The sequence below is a fragment of the Vipera ursinii genome (genome assembly GCF_947247035.1).
Source record: "Vipera ursinii genome assembly, chromosome: 14".
Lineage (NCBI taxonomy): Eukaryota > Metazoa > Chordata > Lepidosauria > Squamata > Viperidae > Vipera > Vipera ursinii.
In genome coordinates, this window is record NC_139527.1 from 11,187,675 (window position 1) to 11,213,781 (window position 26,107).

Sequence of the window (26,107 nt, forward strand, 5' to 3'; positions counted from 1 at the left end):
CCCCCCAGGTGCTAGGTTAGTTATGTAACACAGCCTCTGACTGGGCATAATTTGAACCAGTTGCAGAAACGGGCATTTCTTTTCACAGAGGGATTATTTTTGAAGCACAAAACAGTAGCTGTGAATGAATGAACCTTTATTGTCAAAGTACAACCATGTATACATTGAGATTGGCTGAGCCTCCCTTCGTGCCCCCACCCCCCAACTCAGTGACAACAAACCCTCTGTCTTATTACACCATGTGAGCTAATTGCACAACGCAACAGCCTCGCAAGTCAATCATACATAAAGTTTATAAAATTATTTCCCATTCAAGAGCCTAACAGCCCATGGATAAAAGCTGTTCTTCAGCCTGTTGGTGCGGCTGGCTATACTCCTGTATCTCCTACCGATTGCTCATCTGGGAAACAGACACTGGAGACAGCTGACCAGTGGCCAGAGGCAGATCTGCCATCACCCGCAACAACTAAGACAGCCAATTAGGCCACTTCTCAAAATGCACAATTCAAACTTCCTTCGTAGTGAATGTTAGGGGATCTTATACTTGGCCTCACTGGAGATCAGCGTCTCCACACAACACAGGCAAAGCCAAGATCTTTCTGTTGCTAGGAGAACCACAAATTGTTCACATGGAAGAAGCTAGGGGGGAAAAACCAGAGGGAAAAGGAAAATCAGAAATTAACTAGGCCTAAATCTAGTCTGCGCATCCACACTGCACTTAGTTGAGGCCCGAATACTATTTACTGAGCTTTTGAATCTTGTGGCTGGCATAAACGTAAACTGAGAAGAGGATTAAACCTACAAGAGAATGTTTTTCTCCTGCTATTCTATCCGCAGTTTGGATATTTAGCAGCGGTTAAGGAAAGCTTCTGCTTCTTTCATACTTGAATTTTATAGAAGTGTTTTGACAGAAACTTCTCTCTCAAATCAGGGTTTTTTGGCAACAGGTATTGCACACACATTGCTTTCTTAACCTTTGTTTAAGTTTAAAGTAGTAAAAGATAAAACAACCTATAGTCGGATCCTGTCCTGTGATCCTGGAAACCGTACATCGGAAGACGGTGGCTCTTTTGCTGCTCATCTCTGCTTCCTAGGTAACTGAATTTGGTCTGATTACAAAAAGTTTGTCGTGGGTAGGGAACGTCTTTAACTTCTGATTCCGGAATTTCGGTGCTCCCAGACGCAGGAGGGAATCGCTCAAGTCTCCTGGATTTCTTGGGGGGGGGGACTGTAAAGGGGTCAAAAGTCGCCCTAGAGGGGCGATGAGCGGGGCAGAGGCCTCTCCAGTCGGCAGTAGAAGGGCAGTGGCCCTCCCGTAGGCCTGGAGCTACTCTCTGAACTGAAGAAGAAAGGATCGGCCACTCCCATGGCCCATCATTTAGCCGCTTCCTGCCGGCCACAAGCACAACAAAGCACTTGAAAACTGGGTGAGAATTGCCTTCTTGTTTTACTAATTGTCTACTTTCCCTGCCAAAAGCTTCTCCCCGTGAGAAGAGGGGGAAGGGATTTTTTCCCCCACACACATTGCTTTCTTAACCTTTAAAGTAGTAAAAGATAAAACAACCTATAGTCGGATCCTGTCCTGTGATCCTGGAAACCGTACATCGGAAGACGGTGGCTCTTTTGCTGCTCATCTCTGCTTCCTAGGTAACTGAATTTGGTCTGATTACAAAAAGTTTGTCGTGGGTAGGGAAGGTCTTTAATTAGCATAGACAGGGCAGTCAGAAGCAGAGGTGCCTCCTTCAAAAGTTGCCTCATTCATCGCCTTCCGTGGACAGCCTGCAGCAGGCTTCGATGAAGGGTAAAGGCAGGCAAACCCACAACAGCTTTCACATTCTGAACTTGTCTGTGGAGCCTGCACAAATGCTGCAGCGGGAGAGTGTCATGGCTGTAATCAAGCCCTTAGATTTGCTGCTGCGTCAACTGTGGATCATGATTACATTGCCAGCTGATCATTATACAGTTGCGGCCTCTTCTGCAGAAGATGAGCTGGGGAGGGCAAAACACTCCCATCAGAAGTCGTAATTTGGGGTTTTGTTACAGAATGGAAATGAAGCATCCATTTGGATATTTTATGCTCCAGGTGCTGCTCTTAGGCCCCAGAGCACTCTGGAGATTTGACTTGCAGAATCAAGAACCTCGTCAGCTCTGTTTTGTACATATATTTAACTTTTGGTCAATCGAACAGGGGAGATGCTGTACCTAAAATATTGTCATGTATATTGGCTATTCACAAAATAACCATCTCATAGAAAATGGAACTATATCTGTAAAAGAGACTCATGTTATTCCTCAGACAGACGAGGTGAGGAAACAGAGAAGATCCTGTGGCTGCTCTCCAGGGGACCCACAAAAGTTGTCAACACTGGCCCCCCACATCCTGCAGCTGCAAGAGCTGCTGGGGCTCGCCTGAGAAAGCAGCCATCAGGGGCGTCCACTTTGATGGGACGCAAAGGATGCCAGCCCGCTCTTCCTCCCAATTTGTAATGCTACCCAGGAGCCCCAACAGCCCTCCCGATCCATCCCAGCCCCACCAGCTGCCCGGAGAACAGTGGTTGGAGCAGCTGTTTTCCATCACTGAGAAAGTCCCTTCATTTTCCCAGGGTGCACAGCCAAAACAGCCCCCCCCTGCTCTCTGTAAGTAACTCCCCCTGGCACATAAGTATGAGAGCAGGGGCGTCAAACTGCCTGCCCGCGGGCCACGTGTGTCATGGTGAAACTGCACCCACCCCATTGCCGGCAACGGAAAAAAAGACGCAATACGTCGCGACACGTCACGTGACATTGCAAGTTGCAAGTTTGACACCCGTGTGTTAGAGGGATGGTTGTTCTGTTCCTGCTGCTGTTTTCCTCCTCTTCGTCTTCCTCTTCCTCTTCCCCGTGTCCATCCAACTGACGGCCTCTGGACTGCTGGGACACGAGGGGTCCTTGTTCTGGCTATTATTTGCTGCTTCGGTGGCCTCTGGCTGGCCAGCCGCCTCACTTTTCCCTTTCTTCTTCTTCTTCTTCTTCTTCTTCTTCTTCTTCTTGACTTTTTTCCATCCGGCCTCTCTTGTACGGCCAGAGTCCTGGGCCACTGGTGGTGGCAAGCCACTTTGCTTCAGAATGTCTGCTGCCGTCACTGCAGCTTCCTGGCACCTCTGCCACTCTGGGTCACTTTCCAGGCCACTGGAAGAATCACAAGCAACGCTGGAGAAAAAAACAGAATTACGTTTTCTCCTGTGCTCAGCTAACCTATATAAATTTATTAAAGTTAAAAGTAAAGGTTCCCCCGCACATGCGTGCTAGTCGTTTCCGACTCTAGGGGCCGGTGCTCATCTCTGTTTCAAAGCCGAAGAGCCATCGCTTGTCCGAGGACGTCTCCGTGGTCATGTGGCCGGCATGACTGGACCCCAAAGGTGCACGGAACGCTGTTACCTTCCCACCGGAGTGGTCCCTATTTTTCTACTTGCATTTTTTACGTGCTTTCGAACTGCTAGGTTGGCAGAAGCTGGGACGAGTAACAGGCGCTCACTCTGTTATGCGGCCCTCGGGATTCGACCCACCAAACTGCCAACCTTCTGATCGACAAGCTCAGCGTCCTAACCCACTGAGCCACTGCGTCCCTCTGTATATATTTATTAATGGCTTACAATTGAAAAGGTACACTATTGTGAAAGATCCAGATATACACGGGGAGGGGGGGTATATTAATTAAACCATATTAACAGCTGGAAGACCAGCTGTTTCATTCCTTTATGAGTGAGTCATGCTGACATCTTTAATCAGGTTATTCAACCAATATTCTTTGTACAACACCTAAACTCATGCGCTGAGTTTGCACAATAAGCTTGGCTAAAATGTGCTTGTTATCCTGGGTGGACACAATCCTCCCATGCTGTGCTAAGCAAAGGTAACATCAGACTGGCATCAGTTAAAATCTACTGCCTTGGTTCACATCAGCCTCTAAGCCATGGCTTAAAAATGACCAAGGCTATCTCCATTCAGTTAAAGATTATTGCTTAACACAGCATATGACTCAGTTTGGTTTAGTGGTTAAGGCACCAGGCTAGAAACCAGGAGACAGTGAGTTCTAGCTCTATCTTAGGCACGAAAACCAGCGGGGCGACTTTGGGCCAATCATCAGCAGAGAATCCCTTCTTAGGCACGAAGGCCGCGTGGAGAACTTTCGACCGATCACCCAGAAGACAGCGACTTCTAGTCCTGCATGAAAGCCAGTCATTCGCTCTCAGCCCAACGCACCTCACAGAGGTGGTGGTTGTGTGGAAAACTGGAGGAGGAAGGAGTATTAGTATATCTGCCACCTTGAGTTGCATGAGATATAAACAAACAAACTAAAATGAAGCCAGGAGGGCAAGGTACTCTTCAGCTAGCAGGCTGCCTGAGCCAGCCTCAAAAACCGACTGAGGCCCATTTGCAAGCCAGAAGGCGTCAGTACATTGCAGCAGCCGTTGCCTCTTCCCCCCTCCCTCCCATTCCCATTCCCATTCCTCACCTGGAGCTGGAACGCTGCAAGGCAGGCCGTTTCTGGGGAGCAGATTCTGGCTCCCCACAGTCTCCCGGAACGGAGGAGGAAAAGAGGCGAAAGCCTGCGCCATTTCAGGAGGAAAAAGAGGGAAGGTGTTGTGTGAGTTGGCTGCTCAGTCTAGGCCGGGCAGCCCTATGGCTGCTTTCTAGAGTGAAAAGCTGCTGCTGCCTGAAGGAGGGGGAGCCGAGCCTCCTACAGCCCAGACTGCAAGCGTCAATCTCTGGGGTCTAAAGAAGCGCCCTTTGAAAGGGGGAGAACCCCTCAGGCCCCCAGCAATCCTGTGTGGCTCAAGCATCCCTCTGGAGCAGGAGTCTCCAACTCTGGCAATTTTAAGACCCGGGAACTTCAACTCCCAGAATCCCCCAGCCAGCACAGCTTCCCTGCTCTAGGCTAGAGCTCCTGACGCAGTAGGCCGAATGAGCAGGACAAGTTTACTCCGAGGGATTTTCTCTAGGCTAGCGGCTCACCACTGTCTTCTTCCGGGGAGGCTCCGTTCTCACGTCGCTGGAGTCGCAACGGGCACCTCGAGAGGGTGATCACACTGAAAGGAAAGGCAGGATCAGCGCAATGGAGGCAGAGAGGAGGAAGCCACGGCTGCCGTTGAGCTGGTGCCAAAAAAAGGCTAGCAGTGAGTTTTCTCGCAGCCCCTCCTGCAAACACAGGCTGAATCTGCAACCAGGTGCTTGCTGACCATTAACGCTCCCAGCTGGCCCGAGTTCCCAGAAGAGAAAAGGCCCAAAACCAGAGCTATGGGGCCAGGCCAGCAGAACGGAGTCTATCCAAATGGCTTCCAGGAAGCGCCGGTCAAGTCCCATTTTTCCCAGAGCAGGCATGCAGGTGGAAACAGGTAAGGAGCAAAGTCAGGGGCATCCAGGGATGTGTCCCCCTCCTCCCATACCGAGAGAGAAAGGCATGTAGAAATCTAGGACTTTGGCCCAGCTGATGGGAGAAGTAATGGACCTTTTCACCAAGACTGACGGTTATTTTGAAATCAGTTGTCACTTGGTTAGTTTCAAAGAAGGAAAGTCGGGTTAATAATCTCTTGTTTCGATACATCCATTCAGGCTACTTAACTGAATATTAAACTGCCCAGAGTCGCATACAAAATTTTCCCCCCCTTGATTACATTCATTCAGAATGTTGCATATTTTGCCCACAAATTCATCTTCTTCCATTATCCCGTCACTGAGGGGTAACATGCAAATACCTCCAGGCTGGGGACCCCTACTTTCCTCTGCAACCATCCCAACTTGGGGCCTGCTTTCTGGCCTGCATTTCAGCCTTCCTGTCCATAAGGAAAGCTCCGCCTTCACGCCATCAACTCTAGTCTGCAAGACCATCCCTTTCTTTCAGATTTGCCATATCTTGTTATTTTCTCTCAGCTTCACAGACCTGTGTTATATCTACAGGAAGTCCTCGTATAGTGACAACAATGGGGACCCAGAACTCAAGTTATTAGACAAAGTGGCCGCTAAGAGAAACTGCAACTGTGCTGATGGTTTCACTTCAGCTTTCCTACAACCTGCAAAGACGTAACTGCAAGGATGGGATGGAAAGTTACTGTTTCATCACCATCATAACTGCGAACAGTCACTAAGCAAGGCAGTTACTAAACAAGGACTATTTCTTTTCTTTCAGTTGTTCCTTCAAGGTGTCTGCCATTCTCTCCTCTTATGTGCCAAGTCGCCATCTCCCAAATGCCACTCTCATCATTAATCCAGATATTTATTTTAAACATTCATATAATTGCACGTTTTTACACACACACACACACAATTTATATATTGACCTCTGCTACCCATCGAGATTTTCAAGGAACATGCTGGTTCAAAAGAATGTATAAGTCAGACTACCAGCTTTGGTTTTAATGTGAAGCATTTCCTGCCAAGGACCAACCAGGTTGGCACAGTTAGGCCAGAACAGGGGTAGGCAACCTCGGCTCTTTTATGACTCATGGACTTCAACTCCCAGAATTCCTGAGTCAGCATAGCTGGGAGTTCTGGGAGTTGAAGTCCATGAGTCATAAAAGAGCTGAGGTTGCCTACCCCTGGCCTAGAAGCACACAGTGGAGTTTTACCCCAAGTATGTTCACACGATTCTATGCAAATCAGGATCTCTAATCTAGAAGTTGGTTTGCAAGCCAACCATACAGGTACCTGCGTATCTCCAACTAAGAGGTAAAGCCCTTAGGGTGGGAATGTAAAATGCACAATTCAGGAGCCATGGTGGCGCTGTGGTATGAATGCAGTATTGCAGGCTAATTCTGCCAACTGCCAGTAGTTTGATTCTCACCGGCTCAAGGTTGATTCAATCTTCCATCCTTCGGTAAAATGAGGACTCAGACTGTTGGGGGCAACATGCTGACTTGGTAAACCACTCAAAGAGGGATGCAAAGCACTGTGAAGCGGTATATAAATCTTAGTGCTTTTGCTATTCAGAATTCTCTAGGAAAAGTGCCCACCAGGCCATACCAAAGGGAAAGCGTTAATAAAATGCTTATGCCTACTTGTCCAAGATTGCGTCCAGTTTCTTTGCAATGTGTGCTCGAAATTCTGGTGTGGTCTGCAGTTCATTTCCATCCTGCTCATGGTGGCAGATCTTCTTTCTGTTTCAGGAGAATGAAGATTCAGTTATTCTCTGAGATTCCCTTCGCCATAGGAGTAATCTCTGGAAGACTTCAATCAATCACTTGCCATTCAGGTCATTCACCTTGAGCAGAATCATTTCAATGTATTTGGCGATGCCTGAGAATGCTGGCAAGTGCAGTTCACGTCACCCAGGGCATATCATTCGTATGAACTACGGCTTCCAGCATGCTCTGAAATGATTTTGCTGGCTAGGGTGCTGGGAGCTGAAGTCCACGCTCCTCAGCAGATGTCCCTGGAAAGCTGTGGGAGAAGAAACACCATACCGTGTTTGCTTCTTACGGCCTGGTATGGGATTCGCCTGCTTTCAGTGTAGTAGGTCTCTCATATCTAAATGAGGCTTGCAGGAAATGATCCCCAATTGAAGCAGCAGCCTCCTCCCGAGTAAGTCCTGCCTGCACCAAGAGCAGCCCTATGTCTCTTCAGGCGCTGTGCTCTCTCCCCCATCCTCCTTTTTGGAGGGGATTACAGCAAAGCAACGGCTGAACATTTTGATTCTTGCCTTTGAAAAGCTAGCATGTCAGGAGTCGAGGATTTCAGCCTACGCTGCTCAGCCTTCCTCATCCAGAAACATATGTTTCTCTTACTTGCGGAGGGAAGTTCTGACCCTCCATGAAGGGACGAGGTGCCACTGTTTAAGAATCGTATTTATGTCCAGTAGATGCAATTGGGGAAAGTTTAATTACCTGATGCTGGATTCCCCCGCTTGCTGGTTCTTTTTCAAAGAATTCTCTGAAAACAAAAATCCAAATTAAAAAAACCCCAAAAACCTTCAATGCGAATTCAAAACAGTTGTGACTAAAAAATATAGATGGCAGAACAAGGCCCATTCAGAATTTGACAGAAAGACGAGCTTAATTGACCACAGGGATGCAGTGCACACCCCCGCTTTGAACTTCATCCAAGCCCTTGACAAAGTCTCCCTTCAGAGCCCAGCAGAGCAAAACAGTTCCGTGAAAGGATGCCACCCCTAGACAGACACCCCTGGCTGAAGCACCGCAACCGAAGAACGTTTTGTGGCTGTGTGTTTTGCTGGAGGGAAGCATCCAGGGGCGGATGGGAAAGGCTCTGTCTGATAAATGGCTTTGACAAGGAACTGGGGAAATGGCTATCAATTTACCAGGGCTACCTTGAGCAAAACCCAGCAGGATGAATGCAAACAGAGACAAAAAGCAAGCTCCTATACCTAAATAAGAAAAATAAGGTGTATATATATAAAATACAGGATAGATGAACCAGACACATGCAAGGGGATCTGGATGTCTTGATGGATCACGAGCTGAATATAAGCCAACAGTGTGATAGTGAAGCAAAAAAGACAAATAACAGCTCGTCTTCCACTTACAACAGTTCAGTGATCATTTGAAGTTACAACAGCACTGAAAAAAGTGTCTCATGTCCATTTTTCACAATTACGTCCCTTTGCAGCGTCCCCAGGGTCACATGATTTACATTCAGATGCTTGACAACCGGTTCGTATTTGTGTGTGTGTGTGTGTGTGTGTGTCACGTGATCCCCTTTTGTGACCTTCTGACAAGCAAGGCCAACTGGGAAACCAGATTCACTAAGCAATTGTGTTGCTAATGTAACAACTTCAGTGATTCACTTCTTGCTACTTTGCTACTATAGGGATGCGATGGCTCAGTGGGTTAGGATGCTGAGCTTGTTGATCAGAAGGTCGGCAGTTTGGCGGGTCGAATCCCGAGTGCCGCGTAGCAGAGTGAGCACGTTACTCGTCCCAGCTTCTGCCAACCTAGCAGTTCGAAAGCACATAAAAATGCAAGTAGAAAAATAGGGATCACTACAGTGGGAAGGTAACAGTGTTCTGCGCGCCTTTGGCGTCTAGTCATGCCGACCACGGAGACGTCCTCGGACAAGCGCTGGCTCTTTGGCTTTGAAACAAAGATGAGCACCGGCCCCTAGAGTTGAAACAACTAGCACACATGTGCAGGGGAACCTTTACCTTTATACTTTCTTGTGGCAAGAAAGGTTGTAAAATGGGGCAAAACTCACTTAACAAATTTCTCACCTGTCCTGTGCTGATCAGATTGCTATTGGTATGTGGATTCTAGTCCTGGATACTGTACAGGTATCACAGCAGTCCTGAAAAAGAAGGCTTATAATTGCTTCTAGAAATTGTGGCTGTCACAGCATCTGTGCAGTCCAGGACCACCCTTGCAACCTTTACTGCCAGGTTCTGACAAGCAAAGACAATGGAAAGCTGGCAGGAAGTCACAAGTTGTGGTTCACAAAATGTCATGCTTAACTAACGACTGCAGACAATTAACAACCAGAGCTGGAACTGATGTTGTAAGTTGGTGCAGTCATTTGATGTCACCCTTTACAATCACATCACTTAACAACAGACTGTCCCAACTGCAGCCAGCAAGTGAGACTCCTTGTACTGCATTTGCCAAGTGGAGGCAATTAAGTACCCGGAAGGTGAGGAATAGAAGATTGGTGGTGGCTGTTGGTGTTTAGTCTGGAGAACTCTGACCCATTTCTTTCCACAATTTAATGCTGAATTCTTTGTTCTCAAGATCTTTTCCTGAGGCCTAAATGTCAGATCATACAACACGAAGACAGCCAAGGCCTGTTGGTGCTGGGTGAGGCTACAAGCTCTACAAAGGAATTTTTTCCGTTTGGGAGGCAACTCCCGTTTTTAAATCCCTCTGAAGCTACATTTACTTGCATTAGACTTGTTTCACAAAGATCTGCTCATGTGACACAGCTCTCCTCATGCTGTTAATTGATCCACTTTCATGAAGTGAGTGGTGGGAAGTACCTCCCAGAGAGCCCGGCTAAGTCATGGGTAGGCAACCTTGGCTCTTTTATGACTCGTGGACTTCAACTCCCAGAATTCCTGAGCCAGCCATGCTGGCTAAGTCCTTTGCACCAGCTCTGTCACAGAGAGGTGATGGGTTTTGAGTGCCCCTTCTTACATGACTCTGTTTGTAACACATATATTTTACGGTATATTACACAGAATTGTACATACACATACATACAGGTAGTTGATGATTTATGACGACAAAGCCCAAAATTTCCCTTACTAAGCAAGACAGTTAAAATGAGTTGTGCCCCATTTTGGTTCCTTTCTTGCCACAGTTAAGTGAGTCACTGCTGTTTGTTCAGTTCATAACACGGCTGTTAAGTGAATCTGGCTTCCCCATTGACTTTGCTTGTCAGAAGGTCACAAAAGACGATCCCATTAGCCCAGGATGCAGCAACCGTCATAAATAGGAACCAGTTTCCAAGTGTGTGACTCCTGACCACAGGGATGCCGCAACGGTCGTTAGGTGCGAAAAACGGTCCTGTCTTTTTCCAGCACCGTTGTAAAACGAACTGTTGTTAAGTCGAGGATTATCTGCACGTCTGTGTGTGTACCTGTGTACGTATATAAAAACATAGGCATATTTTATGATACACACACACCAGAGACTCCCAGGGCTCCTGAACCTCGGCCGCTTTAAGATCGGCGGACTTCAGCTTCCAGCTGGCTGAGGAATTCTGGCAGTCGAAGTCCGCCAGTCTTAAAGCGGCCGAGGTCGAGGACCATCCTGGCAGCTGCCTTTCGGGGCCGGCCAGGGCACTGAGCTCCCTGGGCAACCGGGGCGCCGTCGCCACCAGACGGATCGGCGCGCCCTCCCGGAGGCCGCCGAGGAGCCCCGGCCGCTCGGCCCTCGCGGGCCAGGAAGCCCTACCGCCTGCAGCCAGGGCGGCCGCGCGACCGAGCGCCGGATCCCAGGCCGCCTCCCGCAGGCGCCGCCAGGCCGCCGCGTCTTCCTCGCTGTCGCTGTCGCCGTCGCTCGCCTCGGGCCCGCGCGCCGCCATCCCCAAGCCGCGCCGGCCGCAGAGGGCTCTGGGAGTTGTAGTCCGGGGCCGCTGAGAGGGCGGGCGCCAGGCCCTCGCGGGATCTGGGTCGGGAAAGCCCGCTGCCCCGGGGGCCGCCTCCAGGCCGCGCGGACGGATCCACCGCGGCGGCGCAGGGGGAGGCGCTTCCGATGCAGGCCTCGCTTCCGGCCGGGGGAGGAGAGAAAGCTGCGCCGTCCGGGAAGAGCGGCGGCTGCGGCCCCTTCCGGTGAGCGGGGGGCCGGGCGGGCCGGGGGGGTCCGGAGTCGGGGTGGGGGGTCCGGGAGGGGCGGGGCGCTTGAGGGGGAGCCTCTGGGCAGAAAGAAGCCGCCTCTCCCCCCCACCCAGGCCGGCCCTGCGGGGGGGTCCTCTGCTGGGAAGGGCCCGGAAAGGGGGGGGGGGGTCTTTGGGGGCGGGATGGGGCAAGGGCGCCCCCAGAAGAGGGTTGGGGTCGATGGCTGGAGTCGGGGAAGGAGTCGGTGGGAAGACGGCGCATGCGCGGGACGCAGCTTATGATCTTTGCTTCATTCCTCGGACCTACGACGAGGAGGAGACGGTGGCAGTCAGTGGGTCAGCAGCCGGTGGATCCGGGAAAGAGAACCGACGCTGCCCCTTTTGTGGAAAATGTATTTCGGAATAGAGCTGGAAGGGACCGTGGAGGTCATCTAGTCCGGCCCTATGCTCGCGCAGGAGACCCTCTGTCATTTCAGACAAACGGTTCCCCAATTTCTTCTTAAAAACCTCCGGTGATGGAGCACCCACACGCACCCGCACAACGTCTCAAAAATGTTAGGAAGGAGATGATAATATAACATGTAATACGATAAAGTACCTTATATTCTCACTATATGTCTTACTGTTCAAGCGAGGGAACATTTCATTCCATCAGCCACAAGCCTAAATCCTGCTGAGAGCTGGTGAAAGTCCCTTTTCTAACCTTCTGGGACTCCTGGGGTTGTCTCACGGCCGATGGGCTCTTCCCTGCCTCAAGATGGGGCTTTGGAAGGGAATTTTCTGGATCTGTTTGGGACTGTTTGTCTTGACGGATGGCCGTGCACGGGCATGGCCATGGGCATCAGCTCCGGGTCAGACAGGCTTCGCGTGTTTTGGTGGGAAGTGGTTTATAGGCATTGTCTCATTACTGCTTAATTTTCCAGGTTAACATTTAGAATAATTTTGCGAGTGAACGTATTAGGATTTTTTTAGAATATAGTACAATTTATGACAAACTAGGATATTTGAATTTCTAGGATTCACTTTAAAAATCCAGTTGCTGTTCATGTAAATCATTGTTTTTTGCTTTCCTTTTTTGGAAACTACCCAGAGTCAGGTGGTGCCTAAATATTTGAGCACTATATATTTCCAGAATAAAAATTTTAGGTGCTTGTGTGCCATTCTAAGATTTTTCCAGTCTTATTCTGAAAGTTAGCTGGCTTGCTTCTAGTGAGTTGTACAGGGTTCACCTAATACAGACATGTCAAACTCGGGGGCCGGATGCGGCCCGCAAAGTGGTTTCATGCGTCCAGCGAAGCCATCCTGGAAACAGTGAGGGAACGGCCCCCCGCTGCCTTGGCCCTGGCCCAGAGACCCTCCTCCTGCCAGAGACCCTCAGATCTGTCCCACTCCTGCCCAGGCCCCCATAGGCACCTTTGATGCAAATAATGTAGAGCTGGCCATGCCCACCCAGTAGGCCACTCCCACCCAGGCCATAACCCCCCCCTCGCCAGGGCAACCACAATGCTGATGTGGCCCTCAATGAAATTGAGTTTGACACCCCTGACCTAATACAATGTTTTGCTGCTGGTAAACAAGTGATCGAATTACTGTACATCAATTACTGCTAATGTAAAGATTACATTTAAAGAATAATGCCGCTTGCCTCCTCTTGTTTTTTTTAAAAAACTAAGCTCCAATGAACAAATGGAATTTATTTCCAAATATATATCATAGGGTTGCATAGAAAATGATTTTAATACTCATTGCTTGAAGGGCTATAATTTATTTATTTATTCAGTTTCTATAGCTGCCCATCTCAGCCGAGGGACTTTGAATGGCTTGCAATAATTAATGTACCAGAGTCAAATAACAGTAACATAGGTGTAGAAATTTCACATTGGGAGCTTCGATCACAGAGACAAAACATTTAAATTAAATATGTAATTTTTTTAAAAAAATATCTCCCATATCTAAGGTTAGAGAATATTTTTCTGTGGAGAAGAAGCTCAAGATGTCATGAAAGTTGTTGCTAATGTTTGCCTACAGTATTGCCTTTTTTTCATTCAAATTGCATACTTGTGACGTCATTAAAGAGCTCAAAGCTGGGTCTGTTAGATGCTTGCTAGCAGACTGTGATATCCTTTGAGGGCACCCTGTTGCATGATGTAATTGAATGAAAAAAATCTGTTGAAATAGAGATCTTCTCTGGATGCTGTGGGCATGAAGTCTCCCTGGATTCCTTGTGGCTGTGTGTGAACATTTTTATCAGAGCTGAGAGAAGATACAGATGTCTTCTTTGCTATTTTTCTTTTTCTTGGAAATATTTGCATAGGAGGTGAGCAGAGACTGATTCAGGTGAGTCAGGTCAGAGGAGGGATTATTGTTATTACTGTATTTATTTGAATATATTAAGACAAGATGAAGGAAGTACTTCATATCCCCAAGTATTTTATGACTTTAAAAGGTTGTAGATTTAATTTGGATGTCACCTAACTAAGACTTGAGCAGCAGCCTTGTTTCAGGTGATGTAGCAAAGTCTGAGGACGCCCTTCTTTGACTAGGTTTTGATGTATTGTCGTAAGCCAGACTGGGAGTACATTTGTGTTCTCGAAGTGAAAACTAAATATATCTTGCAATAATTCTTGTACCAAGCAGGATTGCCTAATGCAATCTACGCATCAGAAGAGTAAAACCAACCTGTCTTACGACAGCCTAAACCCAGCTCACGTTTCCTATTAGTGAGTGGGTGAACAATCCAACTGTAGCTCTGTCCCAGCGATCCTTTACATTGTCATGCTGTTGAATTGAGAAACATAATATGAATCTAGTTTCTGAAATGCAGCTTTCCTCTGTAGACAGAGGAAGCAGTAGATTTAAGCAGTATTTTTTTTAAAAAAAAACCCTTTAGCAGCATTTTGGCTTTCTCATGAGGTGCTTTGTTTATTTATATAATTTATATGCTGCCCATCTCACTTACCGAGGGATGTGTTCCTGTGTGTTCTTGAGCATTTTTTGTACTTTCACATTTTATTAAAAGGCAGATGCTTGGTGAGCTGCAGCTTCATTAGAGGCATTGAGCGCGTAAGACGTTGGCGTTCTGTTATCAGTCAGCTGCCGTTTGGAAATGATGAAGGGAGATGCAGCTCGATCAAATTTTCTGCTTTTTAATTAGATGGGCTGCTTGGGAAAAGTGCTCCGAGGCCTCACCTGATTTCTTGATACAGGTAGTCCTCGACTTACAACAGTACATTTAGTGACTGTTCGAAGTTGCAGTGGCAGTGAAAAATTTGACTTATGACCGTTTTTCACTGTTGTCCCTTGCAGCATCCCCATGGTCATGTGATCAGAATTCAGGAGCTTGACACCTGGCTCACATTTAACAGAGTTGCAGTGTCCTGGGGTCATGCGATCACCTTTTGTGATCTTCTGACAAGCAGTGTGGAGTCCAGATTCATTTAACAACTGCAGCGATTCACTTAACAAGAATCGCAAGAAAGATAGTAAAATGAGGCAAAATGAGGCAAGAAAGACAGTAAAATGAGGCAAAACTCACTTAGCAAATGGCTTACTTAGCAGCAAAAATGTTGGGCTCAATTGTTGTAACTTGAGGACTACCTGTATTTGCCTTTATCTTAAGCCCCTGCCCTGAGATCATTGTGTAACAAAGCCTTTGTACCTGATCACTTGTAACACACTGGGGTGGCTTGCCAGAGTAAGATATATGGATATTGGCCTGGAAAAGTAAAAAAAAGTATTAATTAACTAAGGTTAATTAATTAAGTGAAGGGTCCTTAAAGTTATACTAAGTCTGTATCGAGGGCATTCTTGAGAATGCAGTGTTTCTAAGTGTAACAACTTCAGAAATAGTTATTTTATTATTCCGAGGTAGGTAAAATGAGGACCCAGATTGTTGGGGGCAATTAAGCTGACTTTGTAATAATGCCGCTTGGGGGTGTGTGAAAAAGCCCTAGTAAGCAGGCATATGCATAGAATGAAGGCTACTGCTAAGTTTGTAAGCCGCCCTGAGTCTTCGGAGAAGGGCGGGATATAAATGGAATTAAAATAAAAAAATAAAATAAATTATTAGAAAAATCTTGGCTTTCATCTTCTTTCAGTCCTTCTGTATGGAACTCAGATCTGTCAAATGCATCTGTCACTGTAGAAATCCCTATGAGGAATTTCCTCAATCCAGAAAAATACAAAGAAGGGTAGCCTATAATTTAGTGTCACGGTCTTCTCAATTTAGTCTATTTTCTCCTATTTAAAGATCTGTTTCCTGCTAGAAAAATGTTAAGACCTGACGGCTGTGTTCCAGCATAACTCTGTAAGAATTTATAATCATTCTAACATTCATCTTAGGTCAGGGGTAGGTAACCTCGGCTCTTTTATGACTCATGGACTTCAACTCCCAGAATTCCTGAGCCAGCCAAGCTTCCTTTTGTACAACTGATATTCCATCTCTGCTGTTTTCCCTTGCTGAATTAAAACAGAAAAGGTGGAGGGAAAAAACCCGATGCAGATGTTTGTCTAGTAGAAAATCAAAAGATTTCCTGAGCTACAGCTAGTACCGCTTGCAATTCTGTTCCGTCCCTGGAGCCGAGTGTGTTCCGGCTGCTCAGGTTTAGCATCCTGAAACTCCTTCAGGCCAGAGCATTTCAAAATGGAGACTGGCTTCATGACACTCCCGTGAGAGTCCAGTCCAGGCCGTTTTAGAAGGCAGGAGCCCTCTCTGGTTTCCTTCTATCTACCCTCGGGGCAAGCAGGGAATACAGAAGGGAGAGCCACCATAACTTTCCCAGTCTGCCGGGAGACAGATCTTTGGGAACCTAACAGTTTAACTGGCGTTGGCTCCTACCTATGCGAACTGTTCAGGATGGTGGAATTTGGGTTGTTCCTCCAGCACTCCAAGAGTCACCCCTAATGATCTGATGATCTGGGCTCCTTCCTGATCTCCTGCCGCCCTCCTCCTTTCAGCTGTTGACTGGGGTCCCTGCCTAACAAGTTGTTTACCTGACTCTTTCTCTAAAGATTTCTGCATATCTTACTGAATGCTAGGCATTTTAGAGAATTTATCTCTTTTTCACGCTGCTTTGTTAAATCTATATTTCAGCTGTGTTCTGTCACAGATAAGCTCTGCTGGGCTCTCTGGAAAGGGCAGCAGACGGATATGTAATTTTTATTATATATTTATATACCAGTAATGCAGGGACTCTTGATGCATACAACGAAATTTAATGAGCATTTAGAAACTGCTGTGTTCAGTGTTGTGGCAGAAATTACCTTGAATAAAAAGCATACACAAGATTCTTTTTTTAAAAAATCCCATTTATATCCTGCCCTTCTTCGGGCGGCTTCTCAGGGCGGCTTACAATCTAAGAAGCACAAACCAATGTGCTTAGCAATAGCCTTCATTCTATGTATATGCCTGCTTCTTAGGGCTTTCGCCCCCCCCCCCAAAGTGGCATTATTACAAAGTCAGCTTATTGCCCCCAACAATCTGGGTCCTTATTTTACCTACCTCGGAAGGATGGAAGGCTGAGTCAACCTTCTCACATTAAGACTTGATTGTTTCTTAATCTGTCAGGATTTCTCTTGCCTGTTCTAAAGTCACAAGATCTGTCATCAGTGCTCTTATTGCACAAGTATAACCATAATCCTTGCAGACATCTGGTCATTTGCATTCTTTTAGAGAGTAGTTGAAGCCACTCGGGGATTTGTCTGTGTCCTCAAGGTCACCTGAGTAGTGCAAATGGTGTGAAGCCTCCTTGGAACTGCAGAAAGGGCTGTGTTGTAAACTGGAGATAGATAATGTTGTATCCCTCCCCCTCTGTTGAGGGCTCTTCAGTTTTGACACAGATGGCCTCTTTGACCCCTCTTTCAAATCAACAATCTTCTCTGTCCAAAACATGGACTTTCCTGTCTTCGAAAGAGCGGCCTTTGTCTTTTAAATGCAGATGGACTGCTGACTCTTGTCCTGATGGGTTTGTTCTTCTGTGTTGTGCCGTGTGTTTATGAAGTGGCTGTTTTGTTTCCCCAATGTGCAGATCTGCACATGGCTCGCTGCATTGCACTGCATGTACCACGTTGCTCAGTTTGTGTCTGGGTGTTTTATCCATGGGGTGGACAAGCTTCTGCTTTGGTGTATTCTTGGGTTTAAATGCGCACATATGTTGTGTTGGCTGAAGATCCTTCTGAGCTTTTCAGATATTCCTGAAACGTATGAAATGACGACGTTGCTTCGTTTATTGTTCTGTTCTTTTTCTGTAAAGGTGCTTGAAAAAGCACCTTTGGGACAACCATGGCCTGGATGACTGAGAATCTCCATAGAGGTGATGCTCCAGATGTTTTGGGATTGCACCCAAGGCACTTATCACTTACTATCTTTGCTTTATTTTGCCACGGTGGTTCTTCTTTTTGCGGATCTTTGTATTTTGTTGGTTTCCCCCCCCCAGTCCTTTCTCCTTTATTCTGCTGTTTCCAGGTTACTGCCATGTCCATTAATAATATTAATATTATAGTCTGTTCACAACAAGCTGAAGCGACAGCTGCTACTTCATTCACTGATGTTGGCCTTTGTACACATCGAGTTCTTCCCAAGAATCTAGGATGTTACAATGAATTGGCATAGTACATCTGTGGATCCAGGGAGTGTGGCGTTTTGCAATTGACAGATGGAAATTTTGTCAGTGCACAGATTTTCTAAGTGCCGTCCAAGAGTTTGGCTATGGTACCACAGTGTGCCAATAATCACTGAAATCACCACAGCTGGTTTGTGCCACCATCTTTCAATTTCCATTTTCTATTTTCAGATCTTGATATATTGTGATCTTCTCCGGTCCTTTGTCTTTTATTCTACTTTCCTGTGGTATTGCCCCATCAATTACCCCCACTCGTTTTCTTTTCAAATATAGTTAACTCTGAACTGTTATGAGCTAAGATTTTAAGATTTTACAAAAACTGCACTTTGAATCATTTGATTTTTTTTTCCAGTTCTGGTTCTTACTCTTACTTATTATTACTATTTGCTTTGCCAGGATTCAGCTTCCCACCGACTTCCTAACTGGAAGCCAAAAATGGCCAGCAAAGGACCTGCAGCTTCAGCTTCCACAGAAAGCTCCAGTGCGGGTGGGACCAGTGGGAACAGCAGCAACGGAGACAGTACCGGTCAGGACAGCACATTTGAATGCAACATCTGTTTGGACACCGCCAAGGATGCTGTGATCAGTCTGTGTGGCCACCTCTTCTGGTCAGTATCACCCCAGTTTTCAGCAGCAAATACTTGCTTCTGCCTCACGCTTGCTTCTTCCTCCCCCATATCATCCTTACCAGGCAGGTGAGAATTGTAAAGCTCAAGTCTGAAGCTCATTATTGATTCTACATCAGGGACATCTAACCTTGCCCACTTTAAGCCTTGTAGACTTCATCTCCTAGAATTCCCCAGCTAGCATGGGGAATTCTGGGAGTTGAAGTCCACAAGCCTTAAAGTGGCCAGGGACGGACACCCCAAGCAGTCGACTTGCTTCCCATAGGGCTGATGACACCATTCAATCCTTGAGAATGCATCAAGGGTGGAGCTGTGAAAGGAATGGGCTAAGGAAAGAGAAACGATTTCTGGTATTAATCCCAGCTGTGGTTCTGGATGTAGCCCATTTGCCGTGTCCACAGAACCAGTGGAATTGTATCTCCATCCTAGCCCACCTTTTCGTCTTGGAATTGTTTTAAGGGTTGGATGCTATACAGTTCCTGGGAAACCATCCTGTTCAAGAACCCTTGAACACAGACCAGCAACTTTTGCTGCTTTGTCAGTTGCTGTAGAGAGAGCTTGGGCTGAAATGTGAGGATGTGGGGTAGGCACAGACATGTGCAGATGATAAACTTGCCCGTCCATGGCTAGAGGTGCTGCTTTGCTTCTAGGAGCCCCTGAACTCATCACATTCATCATCATCTAGTTCTCCAAGGCTCTGGGCAAATGGTGGCCTTCTGTTTGCAAAACCTGCATTTCCTCAGTGAGCTGTGAGCTGCCATCCTGTGCCCCTAATCTGTTAATTACTGGCTGGATGTTTATACTATGCCATAGCATAATGTGGCTTGATTGACTTTGGCTCAGCCTATTGTGCAAATCTAGCTGTTTGTAAACCATGTGTAAGCACAGCTAATTACTGTTCATGCAACCAGGGTTAAACTGTAGGTAAATTAACTATGAAATTGGGACAGCGTTGACAATAATGGGGTAGGTAATCCAGTAGTTGAAATTAGAAAAAGAGGGCTTCCTCCATTATTTATTTTATTTTTATTTATCAGATTTAGATTCTTGGCATTTTTTTGTCACATCCTCAGAAATAGCTTTGTTGGGAATCTGAATTTCAGATGTTGCTTAGTTGCAGCCAAGAGGCTTTTGACAGCATCCATACAATTGTGATTGCATTTATTCACTCTGAATTAATATTACAGTTTACATTTGTCTCTTATCTTTTCTAAAATAAAACTTGTTGAATTTAAAGCAGATGGAATGAACCATCTTGTCTTGTACCCCAGCTGCAAATCCAGCCACGAAATCTAGACTTTTTGGTTTTCTCTCGGTATAATGGCCCTGAGCTTCAGCCACAGTTATGAAAATGTGAAGAAGACAATGGGCCAAACTCTGGGTTACAAAACAGGAGTTCCTGGAGGGCATTTTTAATATGTGCATTTTCCACCAGGCCAGGGTATAACATTTCACATAAGTATAAAAACATCCTATCTTAAATAATCCTGGATTTCCATAAGTAGGACCTGCAGTTAACAGGGGTGGAAATATCTTAAGTGACATAAGTGGAACAGCTGTAGGTAATGTGAGAATGCATCCAAGAATCTGCCCAGCTGATGATTCAAGATTTGAGACCAACTGTCTTCTGAGACTTGGCAGAGCAAGAAATCCTGTCTTCTTTTTCTGTGTCTGCTGTCATTTTGTTATTCAGGCTGTGTCTCGCGCTGCATTTCCTGGGGATGGGACTTGTTCTTCAGTCACGTTCTTTTCTTTATTCCACAGAATTTAGTTAATTCAGAATTCAACTATGCGGAATTCAATTCATGCTTTCTGAGTAAGGGGAGTTCCATTTTAGAGTCCCTTAGCTCAAGAAATCTCTACGCTGGTTTGTGTACATCAGGGGTGTCAAACCGCCGGCCCATGGGCCGGACGTGTCATCCAGAAGCTACACCCACCCCATTGCCGGCAATGGCAAAACCGTCCCAATACGTTGCGTGACTTCACGTGATGTCACGAGTTTGACATGTCTGGTATACATGTAAAGACCAGCTATTAAAAAAAGCAGGAAAATCCGCTTTTGCTGCTGCCTTTTGAAATACTGTAGTATTGTCTGAGAGTCGAATCTGTATTGTCTGAGAGCTGGCTTCCAGGTTTCTGATTGTACACATCTAATTTGTGTGTGTGTCGATCTTTCTCCCCACTGCTACCTCTGTGGACGTTCTACTTTATGAACAAATCACTTTGGGAATCCCTGCAGTTGGCCTTGTTTACACCAGGTAAGTCTGATTCTGCTTTGCTTTGTCTTTCATCAGCTTTGGTTATTACCCAGTCCACCTTCTTGGTTTCCCAAGGGACTTTGAGAAGGTGCAATATGCCTCTCCATTTCTAAATGGATTGTGCGTCCTCCCCAAGGCAATTCTGTTTGGTAATTAGTGTTAACCGTGCAATTGTTGGCAATCTTCTGTTTGGGGGCTTGGTAGGAAAGGGATGAGTGGCAATGAGACCCATGGTTTAGTCACAGCAAGCATTCAAGATCCATACTGGCTATCCTTTCTGTCACTCTGTGAGGCAGGTTAGATTAATACCTCAGATGGCAGATTAGATGGTTTTAGGGGACTCCTTTTAGAATATATGGTGGGCTTAAGTCACATTTCCCAACCCCGGCAGATAACACAGTGTTTTGAAACATTGGATCTTTGATGAGATTTTGATGCTCTCACGTAAGGATCTTGTGAACTTTCAGGTAAGATAGGTGAGATACTGTGGTGGAGTGTGCCTATGGAGGGGGAGGGGGTGTGATGGCCTACAGTGAAGCAGCAGTTTCGCAGGAAGGAGGGAGGTAAGAAAAGAGCTCGGAGATGGATAGGAGGCGAGGAAGAATAGCCGCTCTTACCGTGTTTCCCCCAAAATAAGACCCGGTCTTATTTTCAGGCGTGTGGTGTGTGTGTCTTTTCCACTCCCCTCCAGCACCAACAGCCCCGCCCAGCCAGCCAGCCAGCCCACTTCTTCTGCAGCCGAAGGAGCAGCTTCATTCTGCAGCTGAGAATGGAGCTCCAGCCTGCATTACTCCATCAGGCCTTTCCGGAAGGCTTCTGCAGCTGAGAAACGAGGTATGGACTGAATCCGTAGTTTGGTTCTTGGCTGCAGAGGCCTGTCCGGAAAGGCCTCTGACTCTGAAATGCAGGTCTGGAGACGCTGCAGAAGACGTGGGCCGGTGAGGAGAGGCAGGCTGCAACGGTAAGCGGGTGCTAGGGCTTATTTTCGGGGTAAGTCTTATATTAGGCCCATCCACCCCCCACCCCACAAAAATCAAGCTAGGGCTTATTTTCGGGGTAGGTCTTACTTTCAGGGGAAACACGGTAGTAATGTCCCAGAATACTCGGGTGCGAGAGAGCAAAGATTTAGTCTGGCAAGATTCTGTCTATTTGGCATGAACAAAAACAGAACTTTGCCTGGATTTGTTTTATGTCGTTCCTGGGCTGGGCCTGACAGACATTGAGATAGTTGGTGTCTCTTGATATTCAATTTGAAATGTGGGAAAAGGTGCTGACCCATCTCCCATTGAACGGGTGAAAGGCTTGAGGACGAATCATCTCCATAATCCCAACAGTGTAAAATTGTGGAAGTGCCAAGCCTCTGTCCGGGATTATTTTACAGTGCTGGGAGCTCTGTGGGAGGGGAAAGAGCTGGACACTTTGGGCCCTGCAAATGGCCATTCAGTTGCAATGTAAAAGTAACTTTGTGACCAAAGCCCATATTTATGATCTCGGTCCCTGTTCACCATTACAGTCAGGTAACACCCATTGTCCTACGCCTGACCCTTTTTTTCCTTTCCCCCCACCCCCAGAGATTGTCTAAAGCAGCTCTCTCTTCTTGAGCTGCTTTTCTCTGCAGTGCAGCAAGTTAATAAGCTCAGCTCTCTGACCTGCAGCTGCAGCCTGAAATTGACAAGATCCTCCTCAGTTTCACACTAAAGGCTTTTGTTTGCCTCCTGAACACCAGTGCATTCCTTTCCACGTGCGTTTCTATTGTGTGCTGACTTAGTCTCTTGTAATCCCTTCCTCTGCATCAATTCTCTTCTTGCTACGTATCCCAGCACCGGGATGAGCCTTCCAAAGAATGGGGGAGTGAGAAAAAAAGGGCTTTAAGATTTGCCCTTTTCTCAGCCATTTGGGCTCACCCAGCTGTTTGAAATTGTATCTGATGCTATAAAGCAGAGGAAACCTGAAGTAACATCATAAAGGGCAGTCTTGCTTAAGGACCATGTTGCCGGTCCTAATTGTGCTCACTAAACAAGGATTACCTGTCAAGCCAATATCTTGGCATCTTTGCAGAACTCCATGTTTTATTTTTATTTTTTATTTAGTAAATTTAGAAGGTCCTGAATTCCAAAATGACTCTGGATGGCCCCTAAGTGATTATGCTTAAAATAGAAAAGTCAAGAAAAGTCACCCAGGTGTCCAGACAGGCCACACAACTAGCGACCATGCCAGAGTTCCACAGACTCCCTACCCCGAGGCCTGGGAGGCACAAGGCATTCTTCTGCTGTAGTCCAGGTTTTCACCAGATGCCGTTCCTCTCTTCTGCCTTTCAGTGGCTGGAGACCAGGCCAAACAGACAGGTGTGTCCTGTATGCAAAGCAGGAATCAGCCGTGATAAAGTTATACCACTTTATGGAAGGGGCAGCACCGGACAACAGGACCCCAGGTAAGACCCCAGATCTCTCCTGGGAACAGTCTTTTGCTTTCAAGGTCTACTCAAGTGGAATTCATGGAAGAAAACCTGTCTGCCGTCTCTTGACTCAGGTTTAGTCTTCAGGTTTCGGCAACCTTTTTTTCTTACCTGTAAGAATCTCACCATCCAAATGTTGGTTACTTGGGGGGGGGTGTCCTGTGCAGCTTCACATGATGCAGCTGGAGTTGGGAAATAGTGTTCCAGATCTTCATTTTGGTGTGTCTACCCAGGAGGCTCACAGGCCAAAAATCAACAAGCAAAGATTGATTCTGGGGATTTCTCCTCCCATCCTCTCCCTATCTTGGTAGGCTAGACAAGAAGGAATCTTAAGGATGGACAAATTTAGCATTACGTAAGCTTTACAGGTCATAGTCCAAGTCTGCCATAGGCAGCTGCATTACTGAATAGTGGAAGCCTTCTTTGGAACTTAGAAATAATAACTGAAAAAACTGGTATCCAGGAGGATTTTTCTCTTTTTAGGACTTTATTGGGATTCTTTCAGAAGACAGTCAGTAATGGCTTTTTTCTAGACATTACTCCTACGTAGCTCATACTAGCCTGTGTAGGGTTCTCATGACCGGGGTCTGTTGAAACATGGAGGGGTCTCCTGGCAGATGCTCCAGTAGGCTTGGAAGCTGCTTCTGCATCCCTGCAGTGAACTTTGCTGGGTTTCTGTACACCTCCAGGAAGAGCCTTTTCAGGACGTGGCTGTCTGCCTGTGACTGGCTCTGTGGCAGCCAGGTCTGCAACTCTCTTGAGGAACATTTGCATGTTCTTCTGCAAGGTATGCAGAATGTTGTAATGTTTGGGCCATTATTCAACAAATTACCTGCCTGGACAGGTTGCCATTCCCTACTCCGGGTGTTTCTGGAACAGCGAGAGGGTGATCTGGCGTGTCCGACCAGACATGTTGCTATTAGTCGATCAGCCACCTTCAGTGTGATAGTTCCCCATTCAGGCCCCAAGTCGACTGCTAAATGCCCTCACTGAGCCCCATAATGAATTGTATCTTGCAGGGAGAAAACGCCGCCTCGACCTCAAGGCCAGAGACCTGAGCCAGAAAATAGAGGGGTGAGTAACAGAATTTGGGAGAGGCTTCTCAGAATTACGGAGGGGAAAAATGCTGCGAGTCTGGAGCCCTTCAGGCTTGTCCACTGCAGGTCTTTGTAAGCCAAATTAAACCAGACCAATCTTGGATGACCATTTCTGTAGAGAGAGTGAAACCGCTGGTAGAAATAATGCTTTGGTGTTGATTTTGCAAACTTCCAGCTGCCGTGCAACTGCCCTTAAAACAAGGGTGTCCAGTTCTGGCAAATTTAAGACTTCTGGACTCTAACGCCCAGAATTCCCCAGGCAGCAAAGCAGTTCTGGGAGTTGGGAGTCCATAAATCTTAAAGCTGCTGAGGTAGGACACAGCTGATTTATGCAGAGACTTTTAGACAGGGATTTCAGAATCCTGGGAGTCTACAAGTTTTAAGGTTGCCAAGGTTGGAAACCCAGCCTTGAAATATGGTGGGTATCAAGTTACCCTGCAATTGCAGGAGGTGCAGCAAGTTGTGTCCAAAGAGACTGTGAATGCTGATTTTACAAATAGGAGACTCTGGAGAAAATGGGCCATTTTAACTTTTCGTAGCCCCAGGTTGGGGAAGAGTACCTGATGAAAGAGTTGCCTGTTTCCATGCAAGTCGGCGGGAGCCTCCAGAGGCTGCTCTCGGCTCTCTTTTCATCAAACCAGCAGCTCTGCTGGGGGTGATTAAGGAGCACTTTGTTCTTCTACTCCCCGGAGAGCCAGTGCCTTATTGAATCAGGTGCTGAAGGTGGAGGCTTTTTGGCATGGCTTCTGCCTGGAGCTCTCGTGGCAAAGTGCACAGGCTGCCTTGCCCAGCCTGGAGGTGATCTCTCATCCTCGGACTCTTTTTGCTATGGGGATAGGCTCATGCAGGTTTCGTGACCTGTGACCAGCCAAGAACTATCTTGCTCATCTCTTAAAATACTGGGCGAGCTAGCAGTCTGCCAACTTGCTAAATTTAAGTTGGAAACACGCTACACTCTTGCACCCAAAAGATCATACGGGGAATAAACTAACAAAGCCATGAAAATCAGAAGTCTGGTAGCACCTTTCACAGCTAACTAATTCTGTTAAAAGGCATAAACTTTCATGAGCTGCAGCTCAAGCATCAGGAGTGTGCAGCACCTTTTCTGAAGAACCCATTTAATGAAACAAAATTTAATAAAATATGTTGGTTGAAAAAGGGATTACACACTCCTAATGTTTTGCTACCGTGGACTAGCACAGCTCTCCTCCTACAAAGCCTTGAACGATTCTCCTGTCACTGTATTTCTGTGGAGGTTCTTTATCCAGAGACAATCTGTCTGGATAAAATCTCATCTCTGCAAGGCTACAGTGGAGGATGGCAGAAAAAAATGGCCGCTTGGCTGGAAGGAGGCAAGGCCAAAGAAGCACTGATGATGTTCCCTAGTTGGGCAATGAAATGTCTGCAAGCAAACCCCCGAGCTTGAAGAGCAGCAAGAACTCCACAGAGCTATATTTATTCCCTTCTGTTGGGAGGGAAACGGAGCCAGGTCCATAAAGTAGTCTGGTCTCGGGGTGCTGCTTTCAGCTCATCACGTTCTCACAGTGCACCGTTGGAGGTCCCTCTAATCTGCTGAAAGAGGCTGCAGCCAGTCAGGTTTTAGTTTGTGAACTAGGACATCTCTCTATGCAAGTTGATCAATTTTTGTTTCTAGGGTTTCCAGGGTTTTGGCTTTGGTGATGGAGGCTTCCAAATGTCATTTGGAATTGGAGCGTTTCCCTTTGGCATATTTGCTACAGCCTTCAATATAAATGATGGCCGGCCCCCTCCAGGTACGGAATTAAATAAAATT

At 46.7% G+C, this 26,107-nt stretch overlaps 2 protein-coding genes across 5 annotated transcripts in view; one reads left to right on the top strand and one right to left on the bottom strand.

Annotated features, from left to right (window-relative positions):
• On the bottom strand, positions 1–14,250 carry LOC310646753 (protein CUSTOS; the record flags this gene model as incomplete). Its single annotated transcript, XM_083373418.1, has 7 exons — positions 1–3,189; positions 4,496–4,589; positions 4,996–5,069; positions 7,035–7,133; positions 7,860–7,905; positions 10,878–11,398; positions 14,219–14,250. The coding sequence occupies 7 exons, from the start codon at positions 14,248–14,250 to the stop codon at positions 2,814–2,816; spliced, it is 1,242 nt and encodes a 413-aa protein (XP_083229544.1). The 3' UTR covers positions 1–2,813.
• The window catches only part of RNF185 (ring finger protein 185), a 17,742-nt gene continuing 2,741 nt past the window's right edge, over positions 11,107–26,107 (top strand). The window contains exons 1-6 of one of the 4 annotated variants that reach the window (XM_083373702.1): positions 11,107–11,254; positions 18,276–18,487; positions 20,745–20,763; positions 23,082–23,194; positions 24,238–24,292; positions 25,970–26,087. In XM_083373702.1, the coding sequence (XP_083229828.1) occupies positions 18,315–18,487; positions 20,745–20,763; positions 23,082–23,194; positions 24,238–24,292; positions 25,970–26,087 (478 nt within the window). In that variant the 5' untranslated portion in view covers positions 11,107–11,254; positions 18,276–18,314. Of the gene's footprint in view, positions 11,255–13,513; positions 13,597–15,696; positions 15,737–18,275; positions 18,488–20,744; positions 20,764–23,081; positions 23,195–24,237; positions 24,293–25,969; positions 26,088–26,107 lie in introns of those variants that run through there. The other 3 variants (XM_083373699.1, XM_083373701.1, XM_083373700.1) reach the window with 3 other exon arrangements.